At 45.0% G+C, this 21,484-nt stretch overlaps 1 protein-coding gene across 1 annotated transcript in view; it reads right to left on the bottom strand.

The window, feature by feature from the left end:
- Positions 1 to 21,484, bottom strand: part of PIAS1 (protein inhibitor of activated STAT 1) — a gene marked incomplete at its 5' end in the record, with an annotated part of 51,552 nt that overhangs the window by 14,965 nt on the left and 15,103 nt on the right. The window contains 5 exon segments of the mRNA XM_082290581.1: positions 568 to 702; positions 1,540 to 1,630; positions 2,647 to 2,694; positions 3,267 to 3,351; positions 14,932 to 15,376. Of these exon segments, the coding sequence (XP_082146707.1) occupies positions 568 to 702; positions 1,540 to 1,630; positions 2,647 to 2,694; positions 3,267 to 3,351; positions 14,932 to 15,376 (804 nt within the window).

The raw sequence follows: 21,484 nt of genomic DNA, 5'->3' as shown, positions 1-21,484 counted from the left end.
ATTTAATTAGTCCAGTGGAACATCAGCAATTTTCTAACACCGGTTGTAACGTTCTCCCCACAGACACAAAAAAGTGATAAAAACATGAGGTTTTACATCTGAAGGATGAGGAGAGCAGCTGGGAGAGGAGAAATGTAGGAAAGGCCAATGAAATCAGCTGGGTTGTGCTGTTCTGTGCCCACACTCACAGCTCTAATGCGCCACTCTGTGCTCAACGTCACCCGCTCCTTGCAAGTCCAAGCCAAGGTTTGTCAAGCCCCTGAAGTCAGGAAGAGCTTCAAAGTCTGAAGTTTGGCCAAATCAACAAACAAAAGGTTTAGAGGATGCCTTGATCTCTTTATCTGGGCCCTCCCTGAGCCACAAAGATTTGGGGGGGAGGGGGGAGTGAGGAGGGAGAGATCCCACCCCAAACGTGAGGGGGGGATCTGAGGGAGCACATCCCAACCGCCCGGCACCACAGAATTCCGGCTGAACAAGGACACTCTGTGGCTACCCCAGCAAGGATCTCCTGCACAGTTAAACCTGCTCATCTCTCAAAGACATACAAGAGACCCCAGAGTCACTCACTCTGCCAATCTCTGCAGTCCAGGACACGACGATGGTGTTGGGGACCGTGGTGGACAAGCGGACGAGTGAGGTAATGTTGATTGGTCGGCTGGGGCGCTTTGGTTCAACACCATTTTTGGTTGGTGGCAGATAGCCCTAAAAACCAAAAGATTTCATCTCTCAGGAAAAAGAATTCAACAGAGCTTTTGCCTCCTGCCCCTCCCACCACAACCCAATACACCTGGACTGGGCTCCATGTTTAATTCAAAGGGAGAAGAATCAGACAATAAAATACCAACTATTTTACAAGATCTTTCTCCTGACAGAAATCCAAAATCCTAACCCTGCCCACAGAATATTGAAGGCAACTTTGCCACCTCTCCTGTCTCAGCAAAACTAAACAAAAAACCCCCTAAACTTTGGACCAGAGGTTCTAAAATGCAATCCTTTTTCCTCTGCTCATGTTAATTTAAGACATTTAAGATTTTAATTAAGACTTATTTTTACTTAATAACAACATGTGATCTTGAAAAGGGAGTTTTCAACTTCCATCTTCATAAAATCACTGAATCATTAAGGCTGGAAAAGGCCTCAAAATCTCAGGTCCAAGTTTTGACTGAACACCACCTTGTCAAGTAAATCCGAAGTCGCTTTTGAACCCTTCCAGGTTTCAATCCTTAACCACTCTCTCAGGGAAGGAATTCTTCCTAATATCCAGCTCCTGCACTGGAGCCTGCCTGGCTCACACTGCCCAGCCCAGCCCAGCCCCTGTGCTGCCCAGGACTGGCAGCTGCTGCTGGGCAAACACCAAAATTTCCTGTCTTTTGGGAATTCATCTTCTGGATCTACTGGCTAAAACAGTTTCCTTGATCTTTCCATTCCAGCACTCCAGAATATGAAAAGAAAGGTAGGGATAAATTTTCAGGCTAATTTCTGGCAGATAACTCCTAATAGTGCATCCCAAAATGTGTATTGAAAGAACATCTTACTTACTGGAAGGCTGCATGGTTTCCCATTTACTTTCACACATAGATTGGGTGGGAAGTGATCTTCTTGTGGACAACTGGTTTCTGATAAACAAAACCTAAAAGCAAAGAGCTGCTATCATCTTTCACTTTTAAAGTGATTTAAAGATCGTCTTTTCCTGCAAGGAATTGTTCTTCCACTGAGCTATGAAATCATGACAAGTCTTGCTGAGCACAGTCTCAAATGATGTCAATTAAGCAGGAAAGCCCCCCAAAATGACAGAGAAGATTCAAGAAGGCTGTAGGTTCCTCCTCAGATTCCTTGAATTCCTCAGCCTGACTCGTTCCCATAGGCAGGTTCCTGTCACAACAGACAATCCCAATTTCTTTGCTGCCTTTTCTCCAGCCTGACCTCTCCACGGTCAGACCAAGGTGTCACAAGTGACATTTTCCACTGTCCCAGCTGCAGTTCCAGCAAACCAGGCAGCTGCTGAGCACAGCCACGGACTCCTCAGGCCTCTGATGTTGAGTTTATTTACTGAAGTTCAAAGAGGCGCTCTTGCTGCTGGATCCCCAGCAGGACCCACCCTTCCTGCTCCCAGCCCAGCTCACGGACAATGGGCATTCCAAGGAGCAGCAAGAGCCTCTCAGCTCCCCTGGATTCCTTCCAGGGACCTGCCCCATCCATGTCCATATCCCAGCAGGGGCTGGATAACCAACCTGCTGCTCCCAAAGAGGGGGAGCTGCCTTCTGGCCCTGTTTTCCCTGATTCCCTCCTCAGCCCTTGGTCCCTCCCACCCCACCCGGCTGAGAGAGAGGATTTCATCAATTTGTGATACACCTGCCAAAAACCCCAAATTAACCAGGCTGCGATTCCCAAAGTGCCTAAAGAAGCAGACCTCGGGATGCCCATGGAATACTGAGCTTGGCATCCCTGCTAGGAAAAACAACCCTCCCTGCTCATGGATTCTTCAGGCCCAGGCACACGGAATGCAAACACGGAGTTACAGGAAGGAGGATTTGCTGACAAGAAAATCAACCAGGATGAGGCTCTTTTCCATCCAGGAATTCCCAACCTGCTGGGCAGGATCTGAACCCTAAAATCCAACAGCAGCACAGGCAATAAAATACCTACCTTAGCTGGACCTGTACTGTGAAGTCACATTTGGTCCCAGAAATATCCCTGGAAACAAGAGAACATGGGTTAAAACATCCTGTTTCCACAAGAGATCCCTCAATATTGCAATACAGATTCCTTAAGAGTTTGCTGGAAGTTCAATTTATGGAAAACACTTCTTTTTTACCCCCAAAAAAGTGTAAAATACACACTTTCAGGTGTATGTATAACGTACACCAGACTTTTGATACTTGTGCTCAAACCACCACTCTCAAGACAAGCTCAAAGGAACAGTTCTTATTTTTCAAGGTAAACAAATAAATCCTCATCTGACCTATATAATTTCCTTTTTTTTGGTAAACTATGAAGTTCTGAGGGGTAAAGTACCACCTTTATAGTGAATTAACAGAGAAGGAAGGGCTGCAGGAAGCAGAATTCTGGATTTGCAGAGAACTTCGGGCCAGAGAAACCCACCCAAAACTCACCGGCGGTGCTGAATTCTCTCCTCCTCACCCTTTTGCTCCCCATACAAAGGGGAAAAGAGGAAACACCCCCCTCCCATTTCCAAGTTAGGGATATGGAAAGCTGGCTCCTTTGGGTGGTTTATCAGGATTTAAAGGCTGCTGGAGCTCACTCACATGGAACTGCTGATCTGCTGCACTTGCTGTGGCGTCAGCGCGAAGGCAAAGCAGGTTTCTCGAAATCTCTGACTGTTATCTGAGGCTGCAGGAGAACAGAGAGCATCAAAACCAGCCAAGACAATCAGTCAATAATTGAAGAAAGTGTCTACATTTCTAACACACGTTTTTATGGCCAGCCCAGCAGTGTGAGGCACATCTGCTTCTCTGAACAGCTTTAGAGCCAGTGAGGAAGTTGCCACTGAAAGCCTCCTGTAAATAAAAATACAATGAACAAACTTTATATGCCTATAAAGTGTACATTAAAATAGGGATGAAGATAACGGCAGAGCTGAGGCAAATCAAGGCTTTTTATCACTGTAATTTCATGTCAAATGTGCTCTGATATTAAAAAAAATATATCTTAGGACTTCTCATCTATCACTTTTTTATTTCCCTCACTGCAGCAGATCATGGCTTGGCCTGTAGAAGTTCACAGAGGGGCTGAAGCACAACATGTGGGACATCTCACAGTTCAGTTCAGTATTTTATGGACTGAAAGGCACCAAATATATCTGTAATAAGCCAAGAACTCATGAGATCTGCAACTATAAAATCTGATTTTGAAGCCTTTCCACTCTGCTGAACCGAACACTGCTCAAGAGTAAATGCTCCTGCTGGAAATTAATGTTAAATATCTCTAAAATAGTGCTTTTAGCTAAAACTCAACCCTTCACAGGGCCACTGCAGCAATGAAAAGAGTTTTTTGAATAACAAATTAAAAGAAAGCATCACCTCCCCAGAGAATTACTCTGCACACTCACCAACACACACCCAAGTGCACCTTGCAAGCAGCTTTCCACTCAATCTCATTATTCTTAATAACTTTAGAGGGTTCTGAATAAACATCCAGTGCACTGAACACTTGACAAATTTACCCTTTTTTGGTTTACTATCATGTACTTCTTGACTCATCCCTGAGTGACAGCAGAGTGAACACTTCAGGGTGAGACTTGAGAGATTTTGTTCCAAACAGCATGTGGTGGGCTGGAACCAACAATAGCGAAGGCACTGCCTGAGTATAAATATTACCAGCAGCAACCTCCCAAAATTACATCTCTATCCATCCTGCCTGACAGTGCTGCAAAACCCTTCCATTTATTCCACTACTTGCTGCTGCTCCCAAGCTGGATGAGCAGGAACGGGGAACAGAAAGTTGCTGCTTGGAGGAGCACAGGGCATCTTTGGAAAAACATGAAGTTTTATAAAGAACTTGTATTTTGAAATGCATACATTTCCTCCCAGCCAGCGCAGCGAGCACAATGTCTGCAGGAAATACAAACACAATGTGTACAATTAACAATGAAAACCTGCTTTCACACGTGCTCCTCGATAGAATTTGACACCTATTTTTAGCTGTAAATGGAAAGATCACCATTACAAACTCTAATTAACAAAAGTTGAATTAGCAAAGCTAATGCACTGCACAGAAATGAGGGAATTCCAGTTATTATTTCTGAGTTTTCCATACTTTTATCTTCTGGGTTGATTTTTCTCCCAGGTAATATTTGCTTTAGCCTGGAAATTGTCAACTTTGGCTTTATTAGAAAAGTCCTGGAAGGTTTTTTGGGAACTTTTGGTGCGAACTCCAGCACTTTATTAATTAAAAACTGCTGAGCATTTAACTAATGCCACCTTCATTTAAAGCTTAATTATCCAGAGAAGTCAACCAGCAGCTATCAGAATTCTAACCCTGCCTTTCCCACGCTTTTCCCTTTCCCCTGCCCATCTTTGTGCTTGGTTTGGTTCTGCAGCAGCTCCAGTTTAGGGAATGCAGCAGGGAAATGGGCAAACAGGAGGAACTGGAAGTGCATGCAGCAGGAAAACTGTGACACAGTTTGGTCCAGAGGTTCACATTCAATCCTTTTTCCCCTGCTCATGTTGATAGAAGATTTATTTTTACTGAATAGTGATATGAAAAGAGGGTTTTGAACTTCCATATTCACAGGATCACTGAATTTTTAAGGTTGGAGAAGACCCCCAAGATCACCAGGTCCAACTTTGACTGAACACCACCTCGTCAACTAAATCAAAACTTGATTTTTGAGCCCTTCCAGGGTTAGTGATTCCACACTTCCCTGGGGAAGCTGTTTCAATACTTAACCACTCTCCCAGGAAAGAAATTTCTCCCAATATCCAGCTGTTGTATTGGTCAAATTAAAGCATTTATACATTTAATTGGGAGAAAATGTAGAAGGAGATCCCTGAGTGCCGCCACGGGAGCTTTCCCCATTCCAGCTCTCCTCACGGTACATGCCAGGACAGAAAACAGCTTCTGCTTGAATCAAAAACGAAATAAAAAAACCCCTTGGACATTTCTTCTTGAGATTTGGGTGTTTTTTTGTCTTTTCAGTGTCTTTTGTGCAGTTAATGTTGCATCCTCAAAGAGGAGATTTTGCAAGGGCAAGGAGTGACAGGACAAGGGGTAATGGGTTTAACTGAAGGAGGGCAGGGTTAGATGGGACACTGGGAAGGAATTCCTGGCTGGGAGGGTGGTGAAGGGCTGGGCTGGAATTCCCAGAGAAGCTGTGGCTGCCCCTGGATCCCTACAAGTGTCCAAGGCCAGCCTGGCCGGGGCTCGGAGCAGGCTGGGATAGGGGAAGGTGTCCCTGGCCATGGCAGGGGTGGGATGGGACTTCACGCCCCTTCCAACCCAAACCCTCCTAGAACTCTGTGCTGTGCCCTTGTTTCACTGACTGGGAGCAAAGCCTGGGAGCTGCTGGATCCCTGATTCCAGAGCTCTGATTCCCTGGAAAGCAGCACTGCCACCCCCAAGCTCTCCATACGTTGTTTTGTGTACAGCCCTTGCTGTGATTACCACGGGAGCATGGCCAAATTGCAAAGAGGAAAGAAAAAAACCTGTTAATTAGGCAAAGATGCTCCAAAAGGCAATCAAAATATTTCAAAACTCTTGACAGACTGAGCAGAACAGGCAGAGGAAGACAGACCAGAAGCTACATTAAACTACAACCGAGTTATGGTCAGGCTCCTCAGCTACTCTGAGGATACCACTCTGCCCCTTGGATGTGTAGTTGCATCTAAAAGGGAGATGAAATCTGGTTTTTCTTTGTGGCTTTCTCTAATCTTCTCCCTTATCAGCTTTTCATGCCTATATCTAGTCCTTCTAGATCTGCTTAGCCTACAAATGATGCATGAAAATCCCAACAAACCACAAGAAACAGAGTTCATTTAGCAGCTTTTCCATGAAACACGGAGCTTCCATCTTTATCTCTGGCTCCAACTCCTCTATTCCCAAAGACTTGAGATTTTCCAAGGCAGAGACATTGGAAATCTGGAATTTCAGAGTGCAGAAAGGCTGACAGATTTCTATTAATTCATCTGGTGTATCTGCTGTGTTTAAAACACCAAACAGATCCTGGCAAGTCAAGCACATAATTTAAAGTTCTGGAGGATGATTAAAACCAGAAACATGCAAATATATCGTCTTAGACAATAAAATCATTCTGATGGCTACAAACACAACCATGCCCTGCAAACAACCATTATTATTTAACAAAAGAAAGGTAAAAATAGATCTGCAATTGAAAACCAAGTGGATGAAAATAGAATTTATAATCCAATAAAGCTGGAATCAAGCCAGGGCAACAGAGTTAATATGAACACTCTTCAGAAAGATGCCAGGAATGTTTTTTGGGGGTTGGGTTTGTTGTTTCTTTTCCATAACTATGATTTATTAAATATGAAAACACTTTCTTTAGCTCTCTCTGAATGAAAAAGAGCTTGGAAGAGTCAAGAGTGCAAAATGCCTAAAAAGTTACAGAGTTTCTTCTCCCAAGCTCTTCTTTTCCTAATTCGCTCTCACCACCATGTCCTGAATTACTCCAGGCTCACCTCACTCCAGGAATGATCCAAACAGCACCTGGGGTTGGTACAGATTAACTGAGGGACACAATTGTGCCTTGCTGGTTGAGGATTTTCTTAAAACATTTTACTGAGGTAAAAAGTTTTCAAAATTTAAGGGAAAACTGTTTCAATATATGGCATCCACAGGGCCAAAACACTTTAAATCCTATAGGAATACATATATAAAAATATATATATACACACACACACACACTGTATATATAGGTGTGTGTATATATATATTACAATACATGTATATACACACAATCAATAGATCACCTATTTAATAAACAAAAATGACACAGAAAAGGCATTTTCTACTAATTCTGCTCTTTATTTTGGAAAACCCCTCCAGCACCAGAGTGAAAAAAAAGAACCCATCTTGAGTGGCTGCATTTTCTACAGCTCTAAAAATATTCTGTTCCACCTCACCAGTACCCAGGGCTAAAAATAGCCACACAATCTTTCTGCAGTAAAATACCTCTTGCTGTCTTGAGAAAAAGCCACTCTCTGAATTTCCATTCAGGCACAACCACCCTCAAATCTTTCATGAATTTTCTGGGATCACAGAGCGGAGGTGGTGATGCTTCCTAACACAGCTGACCAATAAACTGAGGTTCATCTTCCCACCATTATCACCCAGTGCAGCTTATTAAGCTGGAGGGAATATATTAGAGAGAGGCTTGGACTGAAATTAAGTTTGTACTTTACACCACAGTTGTTACCTAAGATACCACTGAATGGGCCCTTTCCCAATGATTCCCAATAATTGTGTTGATTTCCAAAGGCAAAACCAGTTGTGTTAAGGAAGAGTATGAGCAGTAGAGGAAATTTTTGCTGCATGCTATAAGAAAAACAAGGGATGCCTAATTGGTTATTCACTAACCTAACAGTCTGGATTAGCTACATTTATCAAAATATTAACCACAACTACGGAATAGCTGTCTGGAACTTCCTCATGAGGAGCAGCTCTGCTCTCTGTGACCAGGCACAGGACGAGGCAAGCTGAGTGAGGGGTTTGGGATGGAGTTCAGGGAAAGGTTTTTCCCCCGGGGGTGCTGGGCACTGCCCAGGCTCCCCAGGGAATGGGCACGGCCCCGAGGCTGCCAGAGCTCCAGGAATATGGGACAACGCTCCCAAGGATGCACAGGGTGGGATTTTGGGGTGTCTGTGCAGGACCAGGAGCTGGACTGGATAATCCTGCTGGGTCCTTCCCAACTCAGGATATTCCCCAATTCTTGCTTTTCCTCCCCAGACAGGTGAGATGCCTCATTTTGCTTTTCCTTTAAACAACAGAAGGCATTGCATCAATTTATGCTCAGTCCTCTATCAAATATCACTGCTGAAAATTTAATCCCTGCCTCCCAACCAGAAAAATGACTGTGCTTAGAGGAGGGCACAGAAAACACAGAGCTTTGAAAATGTTAAAATGCAGAGAGGCTTTGAGCCCTGCTCCAGGGCAGCAGAAGGCAGGAAATCCGTAACACAACACCACAGCACGGCTCCTCATCGCTCCGGCTGTCCGGAGCCTCCTGGATCGCTCTGCCCAGGGCTCATTTATCCAGCTGTGTTTGGAAGCAGGAGCCAAGGCTGGGGTTGAGCTCTAATGGCTGTAGGGAAGCATGATCCAAGTGGGTCTGTGGGAGAAAAATGCTGAGAGGATTCACCTTAATGGGGGATCTCATCTCAGGCTGCACCACGAGGCCTTTAAAGCCACCCCAATTTCTGGAGTTCCCGGGTAACCGAGTGTTTATTTACACATCAACACTTCCTGCCTCTGAACCACAACCGCTCAGCCCCAAGCTCTGTCATCTTCTGGAACCAGCAGTGCTTTCAAACCACCACCTACCATTCCCTGCACTTCCTGCTGCCCTTAAATGCAGCTGCAGTGAGCAGGATGGGGCTGGGCGCAGCCAGATCCCTCCTGGAGCCACCCTCTCCCTGGAAAAGCCTCTCAGCCATCACTAAAGCCATGCCAGCCCATGCCGAAGGAGGGCTCTGCATCCCAATATGCAATATCTGACATCCCTCAGCCATGTCCTGCACAAGCTGTGGGGTTCAGGAGCTCTGAGCTCATGTCCAGCACCAAGAGAAATCGCAATTCCCACTGCTTTTTGTCACACCTTGGCCATTCCACTTCATTTCCATCACTTATCACAACGGATGCTGCATCCTCAACCTTTCAAAACACTCCAAAACTACTTGAGGGGAAGCATTTTAGTAAACACCCAAATCCTTCTTTCCTTGATGAGCTCTTCTCCCACCTCCACAGGTCACAACTGTGCCCACAAGCAGCCTGAGAAAAGTGAAGTGACAGGACCACGTTCTCCACCTTAGAACAGATGAAAAACTGAACCCTGGCTCTGGTCAGCTGCTGCATTTATCCCTTCAAATCATTTTTAGATTCTGTTCAACTCACAGTTAATCCTCAGGAGGAACAGGCAGAGCCACCCTGGGGGTGGGAAAGGAAGGGAGTAAAGAGATGTGAAGGAGCTTATTTGAAATTGTGCCTAAATATATATATGAAAATAGCCTGGAAATACTCCAAGGGCTACAATTAATCCATAAATATTATGTATTTTATAACTCTTTCTGATATGTTGTATAAACAGAATACAGAACAGATCAGCTGGAAATTATGTGCAATTGGACAGACACTTATGTTTGATTATTCTTTAAATCACTCATGGCGTAGAGCATTTCTGAAGACCTGCAGGAAGATTAGGGGACACTTCCATGCCAACATTCCAGGCCCAAAGTCTCCACTCTCCCAACCCACCTCTGTGGATGGATTCCAACTCTCCTCTCACCCTCCTAGAGCTGTGGATCTCCACTCCACATCCATCATTTTTCCAGAGTGAAGGAACATCACTGGATCCCCCTTACTCAAGTTCACCCCATCGATTCCTTCAGACACCTGAATTATGTCCCACAACTCAAAAGCTGCTTTCATGCCTCAGTAATTTAACTTTTATTCCTAAAAGCACCAAGTCAGACACTTCAAAGGAGCAGCACCAAGTCAGCACTGCCACCTCCCTGCATGGATCACAGTTCTGGAGAAGTTTTCCTCTCAACAAGGAAGTTTCTTTCCTCAGGCACAGCATGGGATTGTTGGGATGTCCTGTGCAGGGCCAGGAGATGGATTTTGTTCCCTGCTCCTCCTGATATTTTATATTCTCTATGGTTCCGTGGAAGCCAAGTGGCTTCCCAGCTCCATTCACAGCAGAGCAGCCGTGTCTGGAAACATCCACATCCTGTCAGGGCCTGGAATCTTGGGACATCCACATCCTGTTGGGGCCTGGAATATCGGTGACCTCAGCTCTACGCATGAGGAGATTGAGCAATCAGCTGAAGAGAGCCTCAATAAATGACACTCCTTGTTTTTAGCACAGGAGTTACCCAGTTGGTTAAAGCTCTCTCAGACTTTAAAGAAACACTCTTGACTGTGGAAAGCTTAACTTGAGGCCCAGCGCACGCAAATCCAAAAGAAGAACCCCAAGTGCACTGTATTTCCAGTGCAGCCCCAGCACAGAGCTAATATTTCACCCCCTTCTTGCACAACGAAAAGCTGCAGGGCCGGAAGTCAGAGAGCTCAAAGCTGAGTTGAGAATATAGTGTTTTGTTGAACTTCCTCCCACAAAGTACATTTCAAAAAATAATAAACACAGAAGACAGTAAAAGCGTGACTTTCATATAAACCGTAACAGCAATTGCACAGAGCAAGAGATCAGCTCACTGATAGAGAAAAAGGAGAAATACTTGCCAAGCAAAACTTTCTTGTTTCCAACCCAGCTTTCTTGTGCACTGAATTGTTTAATTGTTTAATGGCTGTACCTTGAACTGCAGGCACCCTAAAGATTTCAGGCAGCTCGGTTGCAAGGTCTGGCTCCATGTCCAAGGCACCAGGATCACTCAGAGCCAAAGGAAATTCATGGTAAGTGCAGGTCAGGAGAACAAATGCTGGTTGGGGAACATGGACTCAATCCCTGAGGGGGAAATTCTGCTGCTGGGAGAAATCCTGGTGGTAGAGTCCAGAAATCAAGAAATTAAACTGAGACCTCCATCCAGAGAAGCCTCAGTAGAGGCACTGGAAGCTCTGATGGTACCTGGAGTCTGGAATTCTCCTGGCTCTGAGGGATAATGACTGATCTGTGCCTCTTCCTTCCAGGAGGCTGCAGGTAAAAATTCTAATTCCTCTGGCTCTGATCCAACTTTCAGTGAGTGCTGTGTTCATATCACTGAGAGTTGAAGCACAGCAAATAAACTGCAGGATGATGATCCTTCTGCCATTTGGACTGATTTTAAAGAGGAGGAGAGCTCACAGCCTCTTTAATCCTTTCAATTGGAAAAGAAAAAAGCTTCATTCCCCTTACAGGTAAGTGAAGGCCCCTAAGCCAGTTAAAATGTTTTTTGGAACAACTACACAGCTAAAGCAATTAGGAATGACATTTGCTGTAACAAGACGCATTTTTAAGATGTTACTTAACTATCTCATGTCCCTTCCATAATAATCTGGCAAATTCTGGTCCTTGTTACTCACAGTAAACACACTTCACCACACAAAAGAGATCTTATCTGTGTGTTAGGAGTTACTTTTAGAAAATGTGCTTAAAAAACAACCAATTAGCAACGTCTGGGCTCTGGGGGCTGGAAATGGGAGAATTAAGTGAGAGCTGCAGCTTCACTTGACAAACAACCTAAATTCTCCTCTTTAAGAGATCCTATTAAAAAACAACAGAGAAGCACAGTAATAAGGCAACTTGCATGCATTCCACCAAGGCCAGAGTGGACAGCTTTTCCTCCAAAAATAAAAAAGCCATAGAATCACTTCAAATGGTGGTTAACCACGGCAGAGAGCTCAGTGCACATTCACCCACCAGCACACATTTCCAGAACAAGGAGCCTTCCTGGCTGGCTTGGACACAAACCCATCCCATCTCGATGCTTTCTCCACTTGGCAGTGAGGGTGACTAATAAAATGTGGATCAAATTCAACAGCTCCACAGCAAATGAACAAATGTCTCTTTGTCTCACATCAGCAATGCCCAAGGAAGGGCTGGACGTGGCACTCAGAGCCTGGGCTGGTGACAAGGTGCTGATCAAAGGTTGGACTCCATGATCTTGGAGGGCTTTTCCAATGTCAGTGATCCTGGGATTCAGCCAGCCACGCTCAATAGGTGCTGGTGAGAAGGGTGCAGATGGATAAATCCTGCATTCCATGAATCCAGCCCAGCAAGCAGCCAGCATCCACGTGAATCCTGGGCCAGAGCCGCACTCAAGTGGAAGGAGGTAGCATCTATTCCCTCCTGTTCCTGACGTTACAAATCAGAGTTAGCAGATTTCATTTCCTCATCCGTTCCTCACATTAGCTGTGTGCTACCCACCCACCCAAAGAAATATTTGGGTACAGAATGCCTGTTCGAGTTCCCTGCTGGGCAACTCCCTGCCCTGAGGCTCTCTCCAATTACTGCTTCTCCAATCAACCATCACTTCTCAAAGGGACAGAAAACGATAACAAACCTTCCCAGCTGGACTTGGGAACAACCAGGGGCAATCTCACCCAAGGATGTGCTTTGCCCAGTTTTAGGTAATGACTGTCATCCCAGAAGGATCTGAAACTTGAATTAGACAAATTCTCTCTCGCACACACATTTTCTTTCTCTTCCAGTAGGTTCTATTTCAAGCAGGCAGAGAATTATTCCAAACCCCACATCAGGTCATCAGTTCATCCTTGTGGGGGAGGGCAGCAGAGTAAATTCAAAAGTTCTTTATCCCTATCCCATGAGTAATCTGATGGGAAAAAGCAAGCAGGAGATGCTGAAACGCTGGCTGAATGCCAGGTTCTGAGCGTCTGCAGTAGGATCTGCCAGTGGAAAACAAACCAGGGAACCTACACATTGGACACTTGAGGAAACCCACACTGCTGGCAGCAGCGAGAAGGATGCTCAAACCATCTAGGGCAAATATTCTACAAATCATTTCAGACTTTGCAAAGTATCAGTAATCAACAGAGAACACGAATCCAAGTCTGAACAGGGTGGTGAGGCCCTGGCACAGGGTGCCCAGAGAAGCTGTGGCTGCCCCTGGATCCCTGGAAGTATCCAAGGCCAGGTTGGACAAGGCTTGGAGCAGCCTGGGATAGTGGAAGGTGTGGGGATGGGACTGGATGGGCTTTAAGGTCCCTTCCAACCCAAACCATTCCAGGATTCTGTGATATGCACGGACACTGCAGCTCTTCCCTCAAATGCTCAAGTAAAAAGGTTTTTAACAGGATTGTTTCAGACAAACAGAATTCCCATACAAAACAAAAGCCCCCAACACTCCTGAAGTTAACAGAAAGGACAGGGATTGCTTCCAAAGGTATCTATCCGCTTGGAATTTCACTTCCTTTTTCTCACCCTGACACTGCACAAAGGGGAAAAATATCCCATTGTCCATCAACTCCTGAGGCACTGAGACCTAGCAGGGAGTGAATTACGATCCCTGCATTTGGGGCTGGCCTGTCAGACGGAGAGCTGACAGCAAAGTGCTCTCCCCACATGCAGGAATCAATGCACACCATCATTCCTGCACTGGAATGTCTTGTGGAAATTACAGCCTTATTTTGAAGTATTTATAATGGAAAAGCAATGAGACACATAGCAAGTAGCTAATTAGCTCACACCACCAGCATTGCCTGGAATGGTTATTAATCAATTAGGGTTTAGATTAAAGCTAAATAGATACAGTGCACCTCTGGAAAGAATACCTGAACCAGAAGATTAAATTACCAAAAACTCTCTGCTTTTCCTTCAATTACAGCAGCTAAACCAAAAAAATATGCAAGCAACCGTGCCAGATCCTTCAGAAATGCACAGACAACCCTCAGCACTCACACATCAGGCCTCCCACATCCCCACAGCCCTTCAGACTGTCACTGGAAAGTACCTGCTCAGCTTTGTTTACAAGGGATTTCTTCTGCAAAGGACTTTTTTTTCTCACTCACCCACCCTCTCTTCCCAGATCTCCTCTCACAAATCTGCTCCTCCAACCAGCAGGGAATCTTTCCTGGGGTTTCAAGCCAGCAGAAGGTTCCACAAGCAGCCCCTCAGAAATCACCAGAACTGTTGCATTTAGGCAATATTTAAGAGTATTAAAAGTTAACCATGCTGTGAAGTGCTACATGAAGCCAGAGAAATCACACATTATATAATGCTCTGGAAGCAGCAGATCCTTCTCAGCAGCTCCACCAGTGATTTATACCTTCATACAAAAAATCAGTTGCAAGAAAAGTAGCCACAACTGCAAAAGAACCACAAGCCTCCCTAAATTCAGATGTTCAGACTGTAATGGATCCAGCAATTTCCAGCCTGGCATTCCTTCCCTGCACAGAAGAGAACATTTTAGAAGCTTGATAGATTTGGGGGTAGTTTTGTTTAGTTTGGGTTTTTTTTTTAATAATGAAACTCTGTGGTTTATATGAACTACTGAAAGCAGACTGGTTTTTTTTTTTCTTTTTTTTCTAAGATTTAGTTTGCTTCTTGTCAAAGTACCCCCTTAAAAATAACGGATGTTTAAACCATATTTAGAGGCTCAGCTAAAGCAACTAATGAGTGTTACGTAAGACGTCTCTCCATGTAGAACAATCTGTTCCAAAAGTTACCAAAAATAGCAATTCTCTAAACACTGGTATGATGCAATATTTAACCAGTTGCTGCACCAGCAGCTGAATTGGGCCATTATTCCCCAAACACCACCAAGTGTCGGGACGAGGTTTTCTTACCTAGGCTGGTGGGTTTGATCAGCTCATCCAACAAGTCATAAAAAGGGAGTTTCTGCAGTTTGATGTCGGGGTGCACGGGGTGCAGGGCCGAGGTGAGGTGGGGCAGTTCCAGTTCGTGTTTGGGTCCCAGGAGTGACACGGGGAGCAAGGGGGACGTGGCGGGGTGGCCGTCGTAGCCGAGCTGTGGAATGGTGGATGGCGACAGCGTGGCCGGCATGGAGCTCGAGTGCACACTGGGGATGGACAGGTCTGCTGGGGTCATGATTTTCTGGGGGAACCTTCTCCTATAGAGTTCTTTGATTTTCATCTGGACGGCGGGGCTGCAGCCAGCCTTGAGCAAGTGCAGGGCTTTCGTCAGCAGTTCGTGTTTGCGGCCGTGCTTGTTCCTCCCCGCGTAGCCCAGCAGCACCTGCAGTTCCGAAACTCGAAGGCTCATAACCATTTGCTTCAAAGAAACAAAACAAAGAATTAATACTCAACTTCCAGCATCCACAGCAACACTAGAAAGTGCCTGAAGCCCATTAAGAGTGAAGGCACGGCGCCACTGCTCTGCCCCCTTTTACAGTGCTCACAGGTATTTATTTTAAAGTCTACAATGAGAGATTTTTAAAGGCATTTCCATTCTGTGGGGAAAAAACCTGAGAAAAGGACAAGTTGCCAGTGCAAAATAAAGGTTGTAACTCGAATCATTTTTTAGTCACTTGCTAGAATCTCTGATGCTAACTATTTTTTATTGCTCTAGCTGGATGTAAAAGAAGTTATACGTTGACAATATCCAAGCTGTGCCAATCCTCAACTCCAGACACCCCTTCCAAGTGCCTCCCTCACTTTCTGCCATGCAGCAGAACTAATCCACACAGGTTCAAAGAAAGGAGATCAATTACATTAAAAGTAGAGTGAATATAATCCCACTTGTGTGCAACCCCATGCCATCATTCCTGGGTTAAAGGAAACTTCTTCCCATTCCATCTCTGCGCTTCTCCCATCAGAGCTGCGTGTCCTGTTTCGGATGGGGGAGCTGGGCTTTGCCTTCTATTAATAAGCATCTTCATTAACACAGCCACTCAGTGTCTCCCAATATGATCTAATGAATCAAACTGGTACAACTTGTCACCTGTTTCACTTCTCCAGGAACTGAGAAAAACACTTCCCAAACCAGTGAAACCAGTAATCACCAGTGCGCATCAGCAAGGCAGGCAGGAGCCAGAAAATCAACTTCAGCGCCTGGTTTTTATTGAAAAACATATTTCAGCACTTGACAGCAGCTTGTTCATCATCCGATGGCCTGAGACATCAGCTGGAATGATGATATCCCTGCAGAATTTTGGATTCCCAAGGAATCACAAGGAAGTGAAATGCCTAAAGCCCACTTACATGACTGGCTGCCCTTCTGCATGAAATACCCTGAATATTTTGTAGTCAATCCCAAAAGATCCAATTCCAAACAATACTTGATGTAAATATTTGGGACCAAAGCACCTAATTCAGGACACGAGGGTTCTGCAATTTCCCAGCCACTGAAGGATGGAGGCCCAAACCAGAATTTCCATTTGGAATCTCTGAATTTAACTACAAATGCTCCCATCCTCTCTGGTCCTTCAAACTGTGCAAGGCATTCATTCAGTCTCAAACACTGCTCTGATTTTATTCACGTTCATTCTTAAACCTGAAGTGCCAAGATTAGAAAGGTGCTGCCCCTGGCTTTAGCACAACCAGCCTGAAACTCCCATCACTTCCTCAAAGCTCCACCACCTGCAAGAGATCTTCACTGCCCAGGTGTCCACAGGAGGTTTTTCCCTCCACTGAAACTGGTCCTGTTATTTAAAAGCCCTGAATGAGATGATTCACGTCTTCAAGGAGGTTTGCATCAGCCACACTGAACTCAAGTTTGCCACAAGATTTCTGCTCTGCTGAACCACAGCACCAGAGCTCAGGAATCTCGCTGCTAATCCTAGATAAGCCTTGCTGCAGCCTTCCACAAACCCTTTGGGTAGAAATGGAGTTGGTTTTTTTTCCCCAAGAACTTTCTTCACACTTAACTGTGGGACTGTCACAGAGCTACTAATGAGAACAGACGAGGTACTTGGTAAGAAATGAAGATGTCTTAAAAGAATAAGGCATTTCAGTTCCAATCTGAAGTGTTGACAGCTGAAAGGAAAGTGAAACAAATAGATCTGAAACATGGAAAAACACTATTTATAATGCTTTACAAACACTTCTTCAACAGAATGAGTAGTTAGAGCTGATGGATTTAATGCCATCACCATTAAAAGTTGCTTCCTGAACAGCCAGAACCTCTCAGAGCTTCACTCTGCTCTTGTTTTGTAATAAACTCACAGGCCCAGTTTGCAAAGAGCACAAGAGAATTAAGAAATAATTGAGGCAACAGAGAAGCTCCTGCTCCATGCGGGATGATTTCTGTTTTTAAGGTAAAGGCGAGCTGGAATGAGCATACAGAATGCAGGGTCCACGGTGGAGCCAGACCCAGAGACCAAAACAAACAAAATTCCCACATCTTCCCCACCCTGGCACGTTCCTCGCACACGAGGACAAGAACAATTCTGTTTGCAGTGTTCAGGGCACCAACAGAGCCACCCTTAAAACCAGCAGTGAAGCCGTGCGGGTTCATTACAGCTTCTCACTTTATAGACAAACCCTTCCTCCACAGCAAAGGGAGGCAATGCCTTAAACCATCCCCACCTTGCACAGGGCTTTGCTGGGGGATTGTGTCCCTCAGGGGCATCGGGAAGCTGAGCTGGGAAAGGTCTCGCACAACATGAACAGGAATACTCCCGTCCCCTCCTCCAACCCAGCCGTGTTTTATTTGAGGACACCACCCAGCTCCACCAGCAGAAATCCAAGCCCTCTCCAGGTTCCAATCCCTGGTCCATGGCTTCCTGGCCCTGGAACAGGCAGGATAGTACAGCAGGGAAACAACCCAAGTGCTGCCAGACACACCAAGTAAATACATGAAAAAGCTGCAACTTGTCACGGTTTCTCTGTCACATCTCACCTCATCACAATTCCAACCCCTCGCTGGCTCAGTTGCAGCAGCAAAGCTGAAGGGCAAAGACACAAAGCGTTTTGCTTCAGGAAATCTTGCTTTTCTTTCCTGTTGCCTGCAGCAATTTAGTGAAAAGATCACTGGCACCTGCCAGGTACAAAGCCCACCACAAAGAGCCTGGCCCCAACAACAGCAAATACCCACAGCACAAATAACTGCCCCCACCTCTGGCTGCCGAGCAGAATCGCCAAAATATTTGGACTTCTCTTTCCTAACAGGAACGAAAGTAACAAAACCACAAAGAAAAGCTGAACTGCTTTGGATATGCACGTTTTTCCCAAGGACTGGCTGCAGAGAAATCCTGCATGCTGCAATTGCAGGTGTTTAGTAATGGGAATCCCCATTCCTACACGTATCACAGCAGCGCACAAGAAACTGATGCTATTTAGCTCTAAAAAGGTTGAGCTTTTTGCCACTCAGACTGGTTGCCAACAAACCCCAGCATCAAACACACATTAGTATTGTGCATTTTGGAACCTGTCATACTCGGGGAATACCCGAAACCCAAAGAGAGGACGAGGCTGGTGAGCAACATCGTTCAGAGAGTGAAAGAAGCTTTCCAGAAACCCGACCTAGCTCAGGTTGGTGGCACATTTCTGTCCCGACTCCCTGTGAAGACCTTCCTGGAGTGAAGGAGGGAACTCTGTGATCTCTAAACACAATCTGACATTTCCTGCTCGACAACACAACACAACCACGTGCTCCTCCACCAAACCTGCATTAGTCATGGATTCCTTATCTGTGCTCCCTCTCCAACATTCTCATCCCAACTCCGACACCACAGTCCTTCCCAAATCCCTCCGGGAATTTTGCTGCCATCAAACAAGTCCCGTAATTGTCTGCGTGAGGTGGGAAAGAAGCCAGGTTATTTTGCCACCTCCCAGTTTCCAACTGTGTCCAACCTGGGCCATTTTTCTGGCTGTGTCATCCCAAGCATTTGATGCCGTTCCCACTGCTGCAGGAGTAGGAGCATCCCCAATTTCTCTGTGTTGAGGAAACATTCTGGAACAACCCACCTGGGAACAAGAATTCCCTGCTCCACAACTACTTCAGATAACCAAGAAGGTTTGGAAAAAGACAGTTAAAAGTTTATGAGAGTAATCCATGGGCAGCACTGACATCATTCCCCACTGCTCTCTGGTGCTTATCCAGAGGAAAGGGATGTCCTACCTACAGCTCTTTTCCAAAATAATCATTACATTTTTTTAAAAGCTATTAGAGAGGGAAACTGTTTAAGGTAAGAATCATTTACTTTGATTTTCTCTGCAAGGGCAATAGCAGAGATGAAATCTTGGCTTTCCACACAAGCCCAGTTGTTCCACCCAAGGAAAGATTCCCAAACTGGGCAGATTCCCAGCTCAAGGAATTCCAACCCTTAGCACAGGTTAACAGGTCAGAGCAGAGAAAATTGTTTTCAGGAATTACATCTTGTCTCCATGACTTACGAAAGTTAGGAATTAAGCTTAAAAATAAATAAAAAATAAATAAAATTTAAGTGTTGGTGCCTCTGGATAAGAAATTCCCTGGATAACCTGTGGCTGGTCTCACAGGCACCAATTATTCAGGGGAATGAGCAAATGCAGGCAGGCAACATCATTCCTGGCCTGGAAAACACAGGGAGGTTTAAACTCTGCTTTGAAATGCAGGAGAGGAGCTGCAAGGGCTGCTGCTGGAGAAAGATCAGACCCAGGTTATCTGCTGAGATCCAACACCACGCACGGGGAACCTGCATCTTCTTCCCCCCATTTTTAGAAGGGAGGGACTTGTCTGAGAGGTGAAAACCAGGCAGCAGACAGTATTTATTTATATTTTTAATAAACCGAGCAGTGTCCACAGAGTGACGGACAAGACTGAGCATTTTTCACCCGTCCAGAAGCATAAGAACTGCCTGCAAAGCAAAACATTCTAATCCCACTGTTTGATCTGGATTTTTTAGAGAAGATATTTCTCCATCTCCAGTTTTCAGCCCCAGGATCTATCTGGAGAATCCTACAAGTTATTCCTGGATGTTTATGATAAGCAGAAGCAGGGAATAAGCTCCAAAACACATTCTAATGATTTGCCAGCACAACAAGAAGCATTTGGCTGGGGCCCACACCACATTCTGTGCCTAAAGCAATCCAACAGGTCCTCCCCAATCCTCCAAGCATTAACACGAAAGGTGAAGGGGGAAAAAAATAGGAATGAAAAGAAAAAAATCACCTCAGACCCCAGAAAAAAGACGGAAGAGAGTAAGTAAAAGGAGAAAAAAAAAAGGGAGATCACCTGTTTATAAACAGCAACTTCAGGCAGTGACAGTAAATTTCTTGTTATTAAAAACACAGTGATTAGCTTTAGTGATCTTTTAGTAATTAAGAGTCATTATGACAGAAGAGAGCAGGCTCTGCAGCAAATGCCTTAGAAGGTGAAGGACAACACAAATGGAAATTTCCCCCCTATGAAAAAGGAATTCCATAATCACTTCCAAAAGGCGGGTAAAAAAATAAAAATTGATCTTTTTCTTTCTCTAATAAAAGCAATGAGGAAGTGTGAGATGAGTATGGAAATGGTTCTGAATTAATCCCACTAAACTCCAACCCCCAGCTGTAAAAATACAGCTCCTGCATGCTCTGAGCAGCCTCTTTAACCCCTGAGGGCAATTTTCTGCAGAAGGAAGCTCTCTACACTCTGACTAAACTCTTGGCTTCTTGGATATTTAAGATTTGTGAAACTGAACAATCAGGAAGGTAAAAATATCCCCATTTTTAATAAACCACATTCCCTAGCCCTAAATTCCACCTGCAAGGCTCACCAAGGAAGCTCTCAAGGCTGAACTATAAAAACTGAACTCAGTCTCCTGAAAATCTGCAAGAGGGAGTGAAACAAATCCCGGGAAGCTCGGGAAGCTCGAGTGCCTCGATGACAGGCTGTGACTTCCTGCATTTGTCTCAGGCAACCAAAACAGCCACAGGTTGAAGTCCCTGTAATTCAAACCAGAGGGGAGGCAAAGGCACAGAAGAACGGTCATAAATATGCAACATCCTCCAAGCTTTAAGGTGGCTACCGGCTTTCATCAGGAAAAATTCTTTTTGCTGGGGTGGGACCTCCGAGGCTTTGGGAATGAAGGCAGCACCAAAGGAACAAGTACAAGGCAGTAGCAGGTACAAATATTATTTGCTTTTTGTTGCACACACAAGAGGATTGAGTATTTCTTAGTCAAAGAAACCTCTATTTACACGGTGTATCAGTGCTCATAAAGGACAGGTGGTAATTGTAGGAGCAAATCTACCCATCTGAACAGCTGGCAAGAAAAACAGGCTTGAAACCAGTAAAAATCAGTCAACAAAATGCTGCTGGAAATGCCAAAACAGCCTGGGCAGAGCTGCTGATGGCACCTCCAGAGATCTGGGCTTCCTTAAGCTCAAACTGTATTCATGATTTTCCCCAAGCAATGCATTCCCTGCCAGGGCAGCTGAGAAAGCACCCATAAAGCTGGAGCCATCAGGTGTT

Source organism: Coloeus monedula (assembly GCF_965178545.1).
Source record: "Coloeus monedula genome assembly, chromosome: 14".
In the NCBI taxonomy this organism is placed as follows: Eukaryota; Metazoa; Chordata; class Aves; order Passeriformes; family Corvidae; genus Coloeus; species Coloeus monedula.
Note: the sequence above shows the minus strand (reverse complement) of the source record. Positions and strands in the feature narration are given on the sequence as shown.